General features: G+C 45.9%; 1 protein-coding gene across 10 annotated transcripts in view; it reads left to right on the top strand.

The window, feature by feature from the left end:
- The window catches only part of LOC147112032 (CRACD-like protein), a 290622-nt gene that overhangs the window by 243354 nt on the left and 28926 nt on the right, over positions 1-18342 (top strand). For 7 of the 10 annotated variants that reach the window (XM_085999501.1, XM_085999499.1, XM_085999500.1 and 4 more), the window contains one exon: positions 16891-16932. The exons of the other annotated variants lie outside the window; for them this stretch is intronic. In XM_085999501.1, the coding sequence (XP_085855627.1) occupies positions 16891-16932 (42 nt within the window). The remainder of the gene's footprint in view (positions 1-16890; positions 16933-18342) is intronic. 10 annotated transcript variants of the gene reach the window in all.

Raw genomic sequence — 18342 nt, forward strand, 5'->3', positions numbered from 1 at the left:
AAATATGTTCAGACAACGGACCACAGTTCGTGTCAGAAGAATTCCAGAAATTCATGAAGAAGAATGGGGTGAAACATTATACCTCTGCCCCATATCATCCGGCTACAAACGGGTTGGCCGAGAGATTTGTACAAACGTTCAAAAAAGCAATAAAGGCCATGAGCGAAGATCAGATTCCACTACAACACAAGGTGGACAAATTCCTACTGGCATATCGAAACGCCACTCATGCAGTGACAAACCAAAGTCCTGCCATGATGTTCTATAACAGGAGGTTGCGGTCCAGGTTGGACTTGTTAAAACCAAATGTGCGGAGGGAAGTTGAAAACAAACAGTTCCAGCATATAAATAACATGACCACTCGGAGTTTCGAAATAGGACAACCAGTGTTAGCCCGGGACTATAAAAACGAGAAATGGCAATCTGGAACAATTCGGGCCAGACAAGGACCCCTGATGTACACGGTAGATATTGGTGAAAATGTAATACGGCGTCATGCTGACCAACTGGTAGAATCGAGAACAAGGGTCGAACCCATGGTCACGGCAGAGACAACCGTGGAAGAAGTTAGTGAACCTGAAGCATCTACCTCAGAAGTGAATGTACCTGATGATGATGTCCAATCCATAAGAGACCAACTAGATGAGTCACCCCAGCAACGAGAATCAGAGACCCCTGAAAGGCGTTATCCAACTCGAATCAGGAGGCCTCCTCAGAGACTGAATCTTTGAACTGTTTTGCATGAAGTTGTATATATATATGTTATGTTAAATGGGGATATAACTGTTAAGCTAAAAAGGGAGGATTGTGGTGTATGTAACCTGTTCCACCTTAAGAGAACTACCTTAAGAGATGTACTACTTTCTCTTGGCTGCTGTATACTGTAATACCGGTGGTGACCACACCGGTATATAAGTGTTGTGTAGGGATTTGCTGGGCAGTTCAGCCCTGACCTCCGAATAGTAAAGACCTGTTAAAGTTATTCTTGTGGTCTGTGTCCAGTGATTTATAATAAGCATAACTGGGACACACAGACTTAACAGTAGTAGTTTACCAGCCCGAGGAACGACCTCAGTTGTGACACGTTTTCCGGTGCTGGAGCCTTGACTACTGCCTCAATCTTTTCTGGGGACTTATGTAACCGCTCTTTCTCGATAACGTGGCCACAATACGAGATCTGTTTTTTTTAAAACTCGCATTTGGGGCGGTTAGCTCGGAGCCCATATTCCTTCAATCTAGTGAGCACCTGCTCCAGGTTGGCGAGGTGATCACTGTCATTTTTGCCCGTGACCAGGATGTCGTCCAAATAACACTGGGTCCCTGGGATCCCTTGCAGGACTTGTTCCATTGCCCTCTGCCAAATAGCCGGAGCTGATGCTACCCCGAATACCAGCCGGTTGTATTGGTAGAGACCTTTATGGGTGTTGATTGTGAGGTATTTTTTTGATGCTTCTTCTACCTCCATTTGCAGATGCGCCTGGGCCAGATCAATCTTAGTGGAACGTTTCCCTCCAGATAGCGAGGCGAAAATATCTTCAATCCGCGGAAGTGGATATTGCACGGTGTGAAGGACTGGGTTCACTGTTACCTTAAAGTCCCCAAAGATGCAAACCTTCCTTGGTTCCCCAGGCGTGCTGCTCAACGACTTTTTCATCACAGGGACGATGGGTGTAGCCCACTCGCTCCAATCTACCTTGGACAGTACTCTTGAACGTTCCAAACTCTCCAGCTCTGCTTCGACAGCTGGGTGGATTGCATAAGGTCTGGCCTTAAAAAAAATTTGGGGCTTGCGTTTTCTTCGATTTTAATTGTTGCTGTCATGCCTTTTAGTGTTCCGAGTCCTTGCTGGAACACTTCTTGCGTGTCGGTTAGGATCTTTGACAGTCGCCCAGGTGTGACATCGTCATCCTTTTTGGCAGCCACAGTCAGTGCTTGTATGGAATGCCAATCCAGCTGTATTTTCCGGATCCATTCACGTCCCAGTAATGGTGGTCCTCCATCTTGCAATACATACAGGTCTAGTTTTGGTGTTTCCTTGCCGTTATATATAACGGTCACCCTTATTTTTCCTTTGGGGTAGACTTTTTGCCCCGTGTACGTCTTCAAAATAATTTTTGTGTCTCTCAAGGGTATGTGTGAGAATAGCCGCTCGTAGTCCCGTCGGTTTATGACTGTTAGGGCTGATCCTGTGTCCAATTCCATTTTTACCTGGAATCCTGCTATCTTGAGAGTGACCCAAATGGTTCGGTGATCCTCCGTTTTGATCACATTATGTAGTTTCAGACAACTCAGCTCCCTGCTTTCGGAGTCGGTATCACTCTTTTGTTCGTCTGAACTATTCTCCGTCACCTTATGTACCACCTTGTACTTTTCTTTTGGAGATTTCTTATTGCTGGTTTTCTTTCCCGACCTGCAGACTCGTGCTATGTGTCCTACTTTTCCACACTGTCTGCACACTTTGTCTTTGAACCAGCAATCATTCTGGTCATGTGTTGTTCTGCCGCAGCGATAGCACTTCTCTGTTCTGTATGACATTTTGTTTGTGCCATATTCTTGCAGTCTCTGTTGTATCTCTGCAGCGCCCCGTGCTGCTGCTTCATATGATACGGCAATGCTGAAAGCCTTGTCCAGCGTAAGGTCCTTTTCAGATAAAAGCCGTTTCTGGGTTCCTTCACTTTGAAGCCCACACACAAACTTGTCCCTTAAGGTATCTGCCAGTCCCGTTCCAAACTGGCAGTGTTTCGATAGTTTGCGCAGTTCTGTTAAATATTCAGCATTGCTTTCATCCTTATGCTGGTTCCGTTTGTGAAACTTGAATCTTTCTGCTATCAGCAGCGGTGTGGGGTTTAAATGTTCCTGTAGTATCGTCACTATGTCTCCAAAACTCTCTTCCACTGGCTTCGCTGGGGTTACTAGATTTCGTAATAAGCCATACGTCTTTGCACCCATTAAATTTAACAATACCGGTGCTTTCTTGTCATCTGACACCTCAGTTGCCTTGCAGTATACCTCTATTCATTCGACATATGTAGTCCAATCTTCGACTTCATTTCAAATGCGGTGATACTGCCACTCTTCGGCATTTTGGGTGTGGTTTAAAATGGCTTAAAATGGCATCTCCCGCGCTTTCCTTCCTCCCCCGCTGCTGCCAACGCTGCTCTCGGCGGTCCTCGTGGCAATGGCGGCGCCCTGTAGGTTTCGCGCGCTTCTCCTGCGCTGCTGCCAACGCCACTCTCAGTGGTCCTCGTGGCAATGGCGGCGCCTCGCGGGTTTCTGCGCGTCTCTCTCTCCTCGACGCTGCTCGGCCCCTGAACACCGGCTGCGCCCTGTGCACTCTGCCCTCTCTCTCTCTCTCTCTCTCTCTCTCTCCCATCGACGCTGCTCAGCCCTTTGCTGTGCCGCTCGGTCGGGCTCTTGCCAGCCGCTGTCCGGGAAGGGTCTGCACACTACCTGTTGCCAGTCCGTTTCGCTGGACCACCGCGACTGGAAAGCCAAACCTGGCTCCCAACAGCCTCCCCCGCAATTCTCGAGACTCTGCTGGATGACTGGGCGGTTGCCCGTGGTCGACACCCGTGTCTCTGGCCTTGACCTCCAATCTACTGGTCTCCAGGAACGAATCCCTGGGAGGTGATGCAGAGTTGCAGGTAGGATCAAATTTGCCTCGTCGCCAATGTTGTGTCCGTCAGTAGTAAGACACAGACTGCAGGAGAACGCTACAACAGGTGTTTACTCAACGTGGCTCACTCTGGAACTGAACTCTACAGATTACTACTCAGTGCTATATACAGGTGTGGTCACTGCCGGTACTACAGTATACATGAGCTGTATAAAGTAGTTCCCCCCTTAAAGGTATATACATTACACTGGCGGAACCCAAACTGGGCATCAGTGAGCAGGTTATTGGTGAGTAAGTGTCACTTGATAGCACTGTCGATGACACCTTCCATCACTTTGCTGATGATTGAGAGTAGACTGATGGGGTGGTAATTGGCCGGGTTGGAGAGAATAATCGAGGACAGCCAGAACGGATTTGTTAAAGGTGAGTCATGTAATATTTTTATGAAGAACTGGCTGCTTACATAGATAAAAGGAACACAGTAGATGTAAAACACATGGAATTTCAGAATGCATTCAATAAGGGGCTCGCAAGAAACTTGTCACAATAATTTAGGCATATGGGATAAGAGGAAATGCAGCAGCATGGATAGAAAGTTGGCTGATGGACAGGACTGTTGCTAGGTGTAGAAGTGGTTACATGCAGAGAGTCAATCATACCTTGTGTTTTACGTAGCAGGCAGTCAGCTTAAAATGAGCTCTTATGCTGCAGTTGGCCCCTGCTAAATTGAATGTACATGTACATGTGTGTGTCTGTAGGAAAACAGGGCTTCAGTTATCTGCTTAAGGCAGAAGTGGGCAGCATAGCAATTGGCTCGGGTAATGTCACCTCTGGGTACCTGGAAAAACTCTGTCACATAACAATTGAGGATAATACCGACTTACGCTGCCACTGGTAGTGCAGTGTGGATAGTTGACTGACCCTGCAGGTCATCATGGACCAGATGGTATGCCTAAGTCAAAGCCTCCGTACTGGAACTGAGTTTACTCATGCACTGCTCCTCCAGGTATCTGCATCTGTTGTGGTAGATCCTCTGCCTGGGGTAATTTGTTCTGCAAATGGTGCGACTACTCGGCGCTTTTGGGCTGCCCCACCTCAAGGTCCTGTTGCTTTGAGATAACTGGCAATGGCAGCTGGTCTCATGCCATGGGAATTAAATTCTCTTGTACTATTCACTTCTGTCAGTCCTGTGGGTGAAAATAAAAAATCTTGCCCTTCCTTTGTACAAGGGTGTCAAGGCCTTGGAGAGGGTGCAGAGGAGATTTATCAGAATGATGATACCAGGGATGAAGGACTTCAGTTATGTGGCGAGACTGGCGAAGCTGGGATTGAGCTCCTTAGAGCAGAGAAGGTTAAGGGGAGATTTGAAAAATTGAGTTTTTTTTAGAATAAATGAGGAGAAACTGTTTCCACTGGCAGGAGGTTTGATAACTAGAGGACATAGATTTAAGATAATTGTCAAAAGAACCATGGGAGATTAAGGAGAATATTTTTTACGCAGCGAGTTGTTATGATCTGCAATGGCCTGAAAGGCTGGTGGAAGCAGATTCAATAGTAACTTTCAAAAGGGACTTGGATAAGTACCTGAAAAGGAATAATTAGCAAGGCTATGGGGGAAAAAAAGCGAGGAAGTGGGACTAAATGGACAGTTCTTTCACAGAACCGACACAGGCACGATTCTATGATTCTACAACTAACTCCCACATCTGCATGTGAGTAGTGAACTCAACTTTAGTGTAGTGTCCGTGTGTTGATAAAGACACTGAAGACAGGAGTTGGTTCATAGGTATTTACTAAGCAAAGTCTGGGGGGGGGGGTTTCTAAAGGATATATACAATACACAGGCTTATATAGCCCAAGTGGCAATTACCGGCATTACGCACACCTGGGGCTCTTAAAGGCACATACACCACAATTCCTCCCCTTTTAGCTAACCAGTACATATTTTAAGTAATTATTAATTACATGTTATATGCAAAATAATATACATTACTGTAATTAATTAATTATAAGTTAGTCTCTCAGGAGGCTTCCTGACTCAGTCCGGATAACGCCTCGGGGGTGTAGTAGTTTCTGGTGGTGTAGTAGGTTCTTCTGGCAAGGCTGATTCGGCTTGAATGCCAGTGTCAGGTTCATCGGGTTCCAGTATCACCGGATCGGAGGTAGATATGGGTATCTCTACTTCATCGTTAGACGTATAGAGTTGTGGTGTAGGTTGTCCCTTTTCGGATGACTTGATGATTTGGTCAGCATGGCGCCTTATTATGCTTTCTCCGATGTCCACGGTATACATCAGTGGTCCTAGTCGTGTGCAGATAGTTCCAGGCTGCCATTTCTCGGTACGGTAGTCCCGGGCCAAAACTTGTTGACCAATCTGGAAGGTTCTAGTTGGCCTTTCATTCATGCCTTGAAACTGCCGGTGCTCCACGTCCCTTCTGATGTTGGGCTTGACCAAATCCAGCCGGCATCTTAGGTTTCTATTGAAGAACATCATGGCGGGAGTTTGGTTGGTAACCATATGTGTTGCATTCCTGTATGCGAACAAGAAGTTATCCACCTTGTGCTGAAGTTTTATGTCTTCATTACCCATGGCCTTTATGGCCTTCTTGAAGGTCTGGACAAACCTTTCAGCCAATCCATTGGTGGCGGGATGGTATGGGGCGGACGTGTAGTGCTTAACCCCATTGTTTTTTAAGAACTTCCTGAATTCTTCGGACACAAATTGCGGTCCATTATCAGAACAGATCTGTTCCGGCAGCCCATTCCTGGCAAATATGGTCCTTAATACTGTGATGGTTTTTTCCGTGGTGGTGGAGGACATCTTTATTACCTCCGGCCACTTGGAGTGTGCATCAACCGCGATTAAGAACATTGAGTCCATAAATGGACCAGCAAAGTCGATGTGTACCCTTTGCCAGGGAGATGAGGGCCACTCCCATGGATGTAGAGGGGCTTGTGGTGGAGCGTTTTGGACCTTCTGGCATCCTAGGCAGCTCTTGGTCATTTCTTTGATGTCTCCATCGATACCTGGCCACCATACAAACGCCCTGGCTAGGTTCTTCATTTTCACTCCACCCAGATGCCCCTCGTGAAGCTCCTTTAGCACTTTATCCTGGAGTTTGGGTGGAATCACCACTCTGGATCCACACATCAAGGTTCCTCGGCACACTGACAGCTGTTCTCTTCTTTGCGAGAATGCTGGCAACAGTGGTTCGCCATGTGCTGGCCATCCCTTCACTGTTAAATCGTAGACCCGTGAAAGAGTCGGGTCATTTCTCGTTTCCCTTTCAATGGCAGAATTTGTTACTGGTAGACATTCCACTATGGTAGAGTGGAATATCTCCATTGGGTCTACTGTAGGTGCCTCTTCTACCGTTGGCAACGGTAGGCGCGATAAACCGTCAGCATTCCCATGCTGTTTTGAACCTTTGTATTCTATGTTGTATTGGTGTGCCCCTAGAAAAAGGGACCACCGCTGTAGCCTTTGCTGTCATAATGGGAACACCCTTTTTAGGGTTGAATATGGAGATGAGGGGTTGATGGTCAGTCAACAAGGTAAATTTTTGTCCGTGTAGGTAATGGTTGAATTTCTTTACTCCCCATACCAGGCTGAGTGCTTCCCTGTCGATTTGGGCATAGTTACGCTCAGCTGAGTTCAATGAGCGTGACGCAAAAGCTATCGGCCGTTCCGAGCCATCAGGGAATTTATGCGATAATACTGCTCCTATGCCGTAAGGGGATGCATCGCACGCCAGTCTGATTGGCAGTGATGGGTTGTAATGAGCCAAAACTTCTTTGGATGTGATTAAGTCTTTGCATTTATGGAAGGCATTTTTGCAGTCTTCGTTCCATTTCCAAATTACTCCTGTTTGTAGCAGTTCATTAAGAGGGTGTAGAAGAGTTGATAAGTTCGGTAAAACTTTATGATAGTAATTTATTAATCCCAGGAACGACCTTAATTGTGAAACATTTTCAGGTGCTGGGGCTTTTATGACCGCCTCAATTTTTTCAGGTGACTTATGCAACCCTTCCTTATTTATTATGTGGCCACAATATGATATTTGATTTCGGAAAAATTCGCACTTGGGGCGATTTGCTCGTAGGCCCCGTTCTCTCAGCCTAGTGAGCACCTGCTCTAAATTGGCAAGGTGCTCGTTGTCGTTTTCTCCTGTTACAAGGATGTCGTCTAGGTAGCATTGAGTCCCCGGAATCCCTTGGAGGACTTGCTCCATAGCTCTTTGCCAGATAGCTGGAGCAGATGCTACTCCGAAAACCAGTCGATTGTACTGGTACAGACCTTTTGTGTGTATTTATCGTGAGATTTTTTAGAGGCCTCTTCAACCTCCATCTGTAGATATGCCTGTGCCAAGTCAATTTTGGTGAAACGTTTCCCTCCGGATAGTGAGGCGAAAATATCTTCTATCCTCGGAAGAGGATACTGTACCGTGAAGGACTGGGTTTACAGTCACCTTGAAGTCTCCACAGATGCGAATTTTTCTCTGTTCTTCAGATCCATCACCCTTCAATGCTTTCTTCATGACTGGGACGATGGGTGTTGCCCACTCGCTCTAATCTATTTTAGATAATACGCCTGCCTTTTCCAAATTCTCCAGCTCTGCCTTGGCTGCTGGACGAATTGCGTATGGCACCGGTCTTGCCTTAAAAAACTTGGGAATTGCTGCATCTTCCACTTTTATTGAGGCGGTGATGCCTTTCAAGGTTCCTAGTTTCTCTTGAAATACTTCCTTGGCGTTGGCCAAGATGTCTTTCAATCGTTCAGGTATGACGTCATCATCATTTTTTTCCTTACTGGTCACCGTCAGTGCCTGAATGGAGTGCCAGTCTAAACGTATTTTTCTGATCCATTCATCTTGTAGAACGTATAAATACAACTTCTGTATTTCCTTGCCGTTGTATACAACAGGCACCCTTATTTTTCCTTTGGGGTATACTTTCTGCCCCGTATATGTTTTCAAGATAATGGATGTATCTTTTAAAGGTATATGCGGAAATAGCCGCTCGTAATCCCGTCGATTTATGACGGTCAGAGCTGATCCTGTATCTAGCTCCATTTTAACTGGGGACCCTGCTATTGTGAGGGTAACCCAAATGGTCTGGTAATCTTCTTTGGCAACTACATTATGTAATTTGAGAGAGCTTAGTCTCTTGTTCCCGGAGTCGCTACTGCTCTTCTGGTCTTCGGAGCTACTGTCTGTCATCATTTGTACCTTTCTGTGCTTTTCCTTATTGATTCTTTTCCCGTTAGTGGATTTTTTATTTTCAGATCGGCACACACGTGGAATGTGTCCCATCTTTCCGCATCGCCTGCATGCTTTTTCCTTGAACCAGCAGTCCCTCTGGTCATGGGTGGATCTGCCGCAGCGATAACATCTCTCGAAACCCCGTGTCATTTCATGGGTGCCGAAGTCCTGTGGCCTTTGCTGTATCTTTGCAGCTCCTATTGCACTGAAAGCCTTGTCCAGTGTTAAATCTTTTTCAGAAGATACCTTTTTTTGTGTTTCTACACTTAGGGGATCGCAGATGAATTTGTCTCGCAGAGAATCTGCCAGTCCTGCCTCGAATTGGCAGTGTAGGGTATCAACAATCTCCTCAAAATTCTTGTCCATCGGTTCGGCTGGAGTGATTAAGTTTCGTAACAGCTTGTATGTTTCTGCGCCCATTAGATCCAGAAGCACTGAAGCTTTTTTTTCATCTTCTATTCCATTTGCGGTGCAATATACCTCCACTCTTTCCACATATGTGGTCCAATCCTCTATCTCGTTATCAAAAGCATCAATATTGCCAGACTTAGGCATTTCAGAAAAGATATGGCGCTTCCCGCGCTTTTTTTTTCTTTTCTGTAGCAAGATATGGCGCTTCCCGCGCTTTCCCACCGCTGCTGCCGATAACAACGCTGTTTACTGCGGTTTCCGTTCTCTTTATGTTTTTTAATTTACTGTTGGAGACTCGTTCCGCCGGAGGTCTGAACGCTGACCTGCTTGCCGCGCCGGCCGTCTCCCGAGTGCTCCCTCCCAGTCCGTTATTGCTTGCCTCCGATTTCGCTGCCTGTCTCAGCTGTAGAGCCCGCCGCTGGAGCCCCAGCCTGACGCCCAGGAAGGATTAGCGCAGTACCTGCCACCAGCTTGGCCAGCTGGTGAAACCACAGCTTCTCTCACTTCCTTGAGTCTTCTGGACGCTGGAGGAATCGATGTCCTTGAGGTGCTGCCGAATTGCCGGTAAGTCCGTTTCCACTTCGTCGCCACTGTAGTGTCCGTGTGTTGATAAAGACACTGAAGACAGGAGTTGGTTCATAGGTATTTACTAAGCAAAGTCTGGGGGGGGGGGGGGTTTCTAAAGGATATACACAATACACAGGCTTATATAGCCCAAGTGGCAATTACCGGCATTACGCACACCTGGGGCTCTTAAAGGCACATACACCACATTTGGTTTTTATCCTATCCAGTGAAAATCTGCAGAAGTGTCTCTAGATTCACCTTTAGCAAGGCCTAACACAAGCAATTCTTTGTGCTAATTTTTGTAAACTTATTTTAGCACGGGAGCAAAACTCAGTTAGCTGTAAAAACAGGAGAAAAGCGCAGCATTGCTTTCTATCGGGGCCTTTCTCACTTATTTACTCACAGTTGCTAGTTTGGTAGCAGAGAAGACCATGCCCTGAAGTCTTGTTACAGATTATGAAATATAGACCGACAAAACTAATTCTTGTTTTTTTTAAAGTTTATTCCCCCTGCCCATTTCCTGTTTTGTGACGTTCCTCTTTCGGCAGTGTCCTGTATCATGAGTTGTCCCAAGAGAGGGTGGGTGAATAGCTCTCTTCTGGACCTCCATCTGTGCTGCTCTGAACAGAATATTAGAGGGTGTTAACGTGTAACTTAGATTGATTAATTGTCTAATTTTCCATCTTTCCCTGAGGGAAAGTGCCTCACCTCTGCGGCATGCCTCTCCTGGAAGCTGCTAGTCAAGCTATGAGTGCACCAAGTGAAGAACTCCATAACTAGAAAGACCAGTTATCATCGGCATTATGATCAGGAAACCTAGGCCAATGTTTCCACCACTAGGGCACACTGAAATCCGATGCTACATTCCACGCAAAACTGCTTTAGGACCTTTGCCCAGATTACTGCATTGGTGCTCCAGTCCGTTGTATCAAAAAAAAAGCCAGAACAACACATTGCCATAGCAACTGATTCTTATCCAGTCAGTCACAGTTGTGGCTATGCCCCTGAGGTTAAGCAACAAAGAGAGGTCAGGAATCTCCCTGCGGGGAGAGGGAAAATCTTCAGTCACCCTGCGCCACTCTCGCACACCTTCAGTTGACTGTTTCAAGAGCAATCATTGGTAAAGGACCTTGGGAGCATGTTGCCTACACTCTCAGTCAGTCAGCGAAAAGCAGGTGACCTGGGGAGGTTTAGAGGGGGGGGGAAAGGACATGCTTTTTAAAGTGCGAATGGTAGGGGAAAGATTCACTCAAGCTTAGAACTTTCCAAGTGTACTGCTGCTGTTAGTTTGTTTTTCTATTTTATGAAACATTTTTCAACTCTTTGTCATTTTGTACTGAGGAGAGGTTGTAGAGCTTTTTAAACCTATTTAAACTTGAGGAGGGAATAAATATTTAAACATAAGTTGTATTTCTTACAGTAGGTTAGTGCTAGCAGAAAACAGAGAACAAAGAACAATGGCGTGCAGATCTGTCACCTTTTTTAACATTGCGTAATCATTGATCTTGTGTAAGGATGTCCCACTTGGCTACATTCCAACAGACAACTTATTCAGCTCCATGGGACAGAGCTCGACAGAGACCTCTCCCCTTCCCAAACAGGTTATTGAATCCTTCATCTGAGCATCGCTGCTTTTTACAAACATTACATTCAATTTTGTGACATTTTGATTAATGAGAGTGGAATTAATATATATTTTTGATCTCCTGGGAAGTTGCTCTGAGATTTACTCGGTTTGGGTCCTATCTCTCCTCACTGCTGCTGGTGGACATTGTTGAAGTTTATTCCCTCTCCCTCCCAGTTTATTCCTTCTGCCTCCCAGTTTATTCCCTCTCCCTCCCAGTTTATTCCCTTCTGCCTCCCAGTTTATTCCCCCTGTCACCAAACCTATCGCACTTCCTCTCTCCATCTCACTGCTATGTTTTTTGTCTTGAATTGCTATATATATTGTGGCCGGATTGCTGCCCTTTGATGTTTTCCATTTGTCTTCCTTAACCAAGCATTTCAAGATATAAAGTTGGGCATTCAGCTGGAAGCTACAATGCAGTCCTGATTTTAATTCTTCTTCACCGAACTACCAACTATTTCTTTCAGTGAACAGGTGCAAAATCCCAGGTGGCTGTGCTGTATGTTTTTGTGGGGAGACTGAATGATCTATGGGGATAGATTGTCATCTCTCCGCCAGGGCGTAAAAAACTGGCGGGGGTCAACTGCCCGTTATAGCAACACGATGGAGGGTGTCCGCAGTGACTGTGCGGAGGTCACTGATTTAATGGAAAGGGAAATTGGGCGGTTGCGATAGCAGGTGGCCGATCCACAATGCCAGTTTTACACCGGGACGGGCTGTAAGATCTGATTTCTCCATGCCAGCTTGTGATACTATGAGCCAATCAACAACATTACAGGCTCATTACTGTATTGCAATATTATAGGTACGAAACATAGAAGATAGGAGCAGGAGTAGGCCATTTGGCCCCTCGAGTCTGTTCCGCCATTTAATGAGATCATGGCTGATCATCCAAATTCAGTACCCTGTCCCTGCTTTCTCCCCAAATCCCTTGATCCCTTTAGCCTTATTAAATATATTCAAGAAGGAGTTGGATATATTTCTTAAGTTGGCCTCAACTGCCTTCTGTGGTAGAGAATTCCACAGGTTCACCACTCCCTGGGTGAAGAAATTCCTCCTCATCTCTGTCCTAAATGGCTTACCCCTTATCCTTAGACTGTGACCCCTGGTTCTGGGCTCCCCCGCCATCGGGAACATCCTTCCTGCATCTAGTCTGTCTAGTCCTGTGAGAATTTTATAAGTTTCAATGAGATCCCCTCTCATTCTTCTAAACTCTAGCAAATATAAGGGGTAGATTTTAACTAGCGAGTGGTCGACCAGTGGAGTGTGCCAGCTGCCCGGCCTGTTGTGCCAAAGGGAACCACGCTGCATTTCGAGGACCAGGCCTCATTAACATAGGAACAGGAGTAGGCCATTCAGCCCCTCGAGCCTGTTCCGCCATTCAGTGAGATCATGGATATTGTTGAGAGGGATGGCTTATCGGGGGAAGGCAGCAGCAGCCAACTTCCTGCCACCATGGGTGGTTCTGCTGCACAGGACGGGAGGAAAAAAGCAGGAGAGCTATAGTGATAGGGGATTCTATTGTAAGGGGAATAGATAGGCGTTTCTGCGGCCGCAAACGAGACTCCAGGATGGTATGTTGCCTCCCTGGTGCAAGGGTCAAGGATGTCTCGGAGCGGCTGCAGGGCATTCTGGAGGGGGAGGGTGAACAGCCAGTTGTCATGGTGCATATAGGTACCAACGATATAGGTAAAAACCGGGACGCGGTCCTAAAAGCTGAATATAGGGAGTTAGGAGGTAAATTAAAAAATAGGACCTCAAAGGTAGTAATCTCAGGATTGCTACCAGTGCCACGTGCTAGTCAAGAGTAGAAATAGAAGGATATTTCAGATGAATACGTGGCTAGAGGAATGGTGCAAGGGGGAGGGATTCAAATTCCTGGGACATTGGAATCGGTTCTGGGGGACGTGGGACCAGTACAAACTGGACGGTTTGCACCTGGGCGGGACCGGAACCGATGTCCTAGGGAGAGTGTTTGCTAGTGCTGTTGGGAAGGGTTTAAACTTAAATGGCAGGGGGTTGGGAAGCTGTGCAGGGAGACAGAGGAAAGGGAAACAAGGATAGAAACAAAAGACAGGAAGGAGAAAAGCAAAAGTGGAAGGCAGAGAAATCAAGGGTGTCAATCAAACAGGGCCACAGTAAATAATAATTCTAAAAAGACTAAGCGTGTTAAAAAATCAAGCCTGAAGGCTTTGTGTCTTAATGCGAGGAGCATTCGTAATAAGGTGGATGAATTAGCTGCGCAAATAGATGCAAACGGATATGATATAATTGGGATTACGGAGACATGGCTCCAGGATGACCAAGTCTGGGAATTCAACATCCAGGGGTATTCAATATTCAGGAAAAAAGGAAAAGGTGGGGTAGCATTACTGGTTAAAGAGGAAATTAACACAATAGTAAGGAAGGATATTAGATCTGATGATGTGGAATCTGTATGGGCAGAGCTGAGAAATACCATGGGGCAGAAAATGTTAGTGGGAGTTGTATCCAGACCCCCAAACAGTAATGCCGAGGTTGGGGATGGCATTAAATGGGAAATTAGAGACGCGTGCAATAAGGGCACAGCAGTTATCATGGGTGACTTTAATCTACATATAGATTGGGCTAACCAAATTAGTAATAATACTGCGGAGGAGGAATTCCTGGAGTGTATACGGGATGGTTTGCTGGACCAATATGTCGAGGAACCAACTAGAGATCAGGTCATCTTAGACTGGATATTATGTAATGAGAAAGGATTAATTAGCATGGATTGGAGGATAGCTAATGTAACCCCACTATTTAAAAAAGGTGGTAGAGAGAAAACGGGGAATTATAGACTGGTAAGTCTGACATCGGTAGTGGGGAAAATGCTAGAGTCCATTATAAAAGATATAATAGCAGAGCACTTGGAAAACAGTGACAGGATCGGACAAAGTCAACATGGATTTACAAAAGGTAAATCATGCTTGACTAATCTACTGGAATTTTTTGAGGATGTAACTGGTAGAATAGATAAGGGAGAACCAGTGGATGTGGTGTATTTGGACTTTCAGAAGGCTTTCGATAAGGTCCCGCATAAGAGACTAACGTGCAAAGTTAAAGCACACGGGATTGGGGGTAAGGTACTGTCTTGGATAGAGAACTGGTTGGCAGACAGGAAGCAAAGAGTTGGAATAAACGGGTCTTTTTCCGAGTGGCAGGCAGTGACTAGTAGGGTACCGCAGGGATCGGTCCTAGGACCCCAGCTATTCACAATATATATAAATGATCTAGACGAGGGAACTAGATGTAATATCTCCAAGTTTGCAGACGACACAAAGCTGGGTGGGCGTGTGTGCTGTGAGGAGGATGCAGAGAAACTCCAGTATGATTTGGACAGGTTGGGTGATTGGGCAGATGCATGGCAAATGCAGTATAATGTGGATAAATGTGAGATTATCCACTTCGGTGGCAAAAACAGGAAGGCAGATTATTATCTGAATAGCAATAGATTGGGAAAAGGGGAAGTGCAACGAGACCTGGGTGTCCTTGTGCACCAATCGCTGAAGATAAGCATGCAGGTGCAGCAGGCGGTTAAGAAGGCAAGTGGTATGTTGGCCTTCATAGCAAGAGGATTTCAGTACAGGAGCAAGGATGTCTTGCTGCAGTTGTACAGGGCCTTGGTGCGACCACACCTTGAGTATTGTGTGCAGTTTTGGTCGCCTTATCTGAGGAAGGATGTTCTTGCCATGGAGAGAGTGCAGCGAAGATTCACCAGACTGATACCTGAGATGGCAGGAATAAAGTATGAGGAGAGATTGGGTCGATTGGGCTTATATTCGCTAGAGTTTAGAAGAATGAGAGGGGATCTCATTGAAACTCATAAAATTCTAACAAGACTAGACAGACTAGATGCAGGAAGGATGTTCCCGATGGTGGGGGAGTCCAGAACCAGGGGTCACAGTCTAAGGATAAGGGGTAAGCCATTTAGGACTGAGGTGAGGAGGAATTTCTTCACCCAGAGAATGGTGAACCTGTGGAATTCTCTACCACACAGGGCAGTTGAGGCCAATTAATTAAATATATTCAAGAAGGAGTTAGATATATTTCTTAAGGCTGAAGGGATCAAGGGATATGGGGAGAAAGCAGGGATAGGGTACTGAATTTGGATGATCGGTCATGATCTCATTAAATGGCGGAGCAGGCTCGAGTGACCGAATGGCCTACTCCTGCTCCTATCTTCTATGTTTCTATGGCTGGACTGCGACCTAACTCCGTATGTGCCATCAAACGGCCATCCCAATGCAGCTCACTGGCTCCGTTCCGGCCCAATTTCAGATGACCTGGAGGCCAAGCCAGCCGGAGCAATATGTATGTTTGTAGAGGTGGTGGGGGGGATTGCGATCACGGCAGGAGGGGAACCTGGGGTGGCAGCAGACCACATTTTTGCATAACCTGGAGGAACACTCCTGCTCCTTCTGACCTCCCAAGGACAATTTCAACACTTACAAGGAGTAGCTGAGGCGAATAGCATAGATGTATTTAAGGGAAAGCCAAATAAAGGCATGATGGAGAAAGGAATCGAAGGTGATGCTGACGGGGTTAGAGGAAGTAGGGTGGGAGGAGGCTCGTGTGGAGCTTAAACACCAGCATGGTCCAGTTGGGCCGAATGGCCTGATTCTTTGCTGTAAATTCTTCTTCTTAGGCAGTCCCTTGGAACCGAGGATGACTTGCTTCCACACTAAAAATTAGTTCTCAGGTGACTGATAAGTCCAATGCAGGACCTACAGCCTTTGTCACAGGTGGGGCAGACGGTGGTTGAAGGGGCGGGTGGGTGGGGTGCTTGGGTTGACGTGCGCTCCTTCCACTGTTTGCGCTTGGTTTCCGCTTGCTCCTGGCAAAGCAACTCGAGGTGTTTGGCGCCTTCCTGGATGCTTGTCCTCCACTTTGTGCAGTCTTGGGCCAGGGATTCCCAGGTGTCGGTGGGGATGTTGCACTTTTTCAAGGAGGCTTTGAGGGTGTCCTTGAAGCGTTTCCTCTGCCCACCTGGGGCGCTCTTGCTGTGTCGGATCTCCGAGTAGAGCGCTTGTTTTGGGAGTCTCGTATCGGGCATGCGGACGATGTGGCCCGTCCATTGGAGCTGATCGAACGTGGTCAAAGCTTCGATGCTGGGGATGTTGGCCTGAGCGAGAACTCAGGCCAGTGTAAATTCTATGTACGCGTTCAGACCGCTTTCTTCTGCCAGGTTTCACTGAGTGGAGCATCCACAGTGCACACTCCACCCAGCAGACAGTTAAAATGGCATGGGGGCCATATGTACATCGTAAGGCCTCGATCGGAATAGATTAAAGAGGCTCCCGCCTGATTCAGGCAGGGAGAGTGAAAATCTTAATGATATCGATGTTTTAACCATTTATTGGGTAAACTGATTTCATTTCTTCCAGAGAAATCTGTTGACGTTTTGCAAGATGAATATTGTGAAGAAGGTAGAAGTATAAAAGCACGGGAATGTTAATCCTTTATCATTCGTTTCTGGTCAGATTTACAATTAATTTATTTTGGAGATGTTGAAATAAAAAAAACAAAATCTGAACGCCATGGCGTAATACTACCGAATCACTTGATGCAATCAACACTTAATGAATCATCGCGTAATCAAATTCTGAATAAATGAAGCCTGTCGTACCACAATTCACCACAAAGTGCCTGATTTTCAAAAATGTATTAATTCCTGTTGCATTCAAATTCATTATTTTTCAGAAGCAATGTGGGGGGAAAAAATGAGATAACAGAAATTACAAACAAGGCAGATAAATTTAGCAAAAATAAAACGTGATTGATGCACGAGAATTGGACAAACCGGTCAGGGAACTGAGACTAATCCCTGACAAAAGCTGATACTAATGTGCAGAGCGTGGTTAGAATGCGGCATTCTCCGCAGCAAACCATCGTTGAAGCAAGTCATAAAATAATTTTTAAAGGAATTAGGTCGTTGCTTGAAAAAGAGGATCATTAAAAGATATGGGGTAGTGAGCAGAAAGGTGGGCTTAGACTCAGCTGCTCATGTTAGAACCACACCTGACGGGCCCAAATAGCCTGCTTTCTGTGCCGCAACCTTCCACGACATTAGCATAACGTAGGCTAATAACGTGTGCCATCTTTTTAAACGCTGGTGCTGCCAAGCTGAATGCCAACCTACCGAACAAATGTTACAACTAAGAAGCAAAAACATGAAAGTTAAATTAAGGAAGTTAAACTTTACAGGAAACCTCATGACCATCACCCTGGGGAGCAAAACAACTTCATGATTGTCAGTTCAATAACTGTTCCATAGGAGATTGGACAATTCCAGAAAAAATAACATTTGGGAAGCCATTTAAATATTGACAACAGTACATTAGGGCCATAAAAATAATGCTGGTGTGATTGGGGAGGTAAATCTTACCAACTGGCCAGAAACAATAGTAGATAAGAGGGAAACCTGCCGCTTACAATCGCAGACTGTGCAAGGGGAGTATATGACACAAACTTGTACTGCTCCAGAAAGCCACATCTGGTGTCCCAGTTTGTGATTTTGCCTGGCTGGCGATACAGCATAAGAACCGTTGATATGAGAAAACGCCATTTGGTCGATTGAGCCCACTCCTTATGACATACCATGTGCAACATGGGATTGTTGTAGATTCTTGCTATCTATTCTGTATGAGGGAAGTGAATAATTGCGGCTAAAACCATGCCATTTACCCGCCCCCCCCCCCCCATTCCCTCCCCCACTCAAGATAATTGAACAAAACTCCAGCATATCACTAAGATATTACAATCTACATTGCTCATTGCTGGCTGGTTGCAATCCACAGATAAAATTCTCATGGCGTCAACAGAATTAAATCCACTGT

Source organism: Somniosus microcephalus, chromosome 10 (assembly GCF_052327205.1).
Source record: "Somniosus microcephalus isolate GS21.2 chromosome 10, FLI_Smic_1.0, whole genome shotgun sequence".
Classification (NCBI taxonomy): Eukaryota; Metazoa; Chordata; class Chondrichthyes; order Squaliformes; family Somniosidae; genus Somniosus; species Somniosus microcephalus.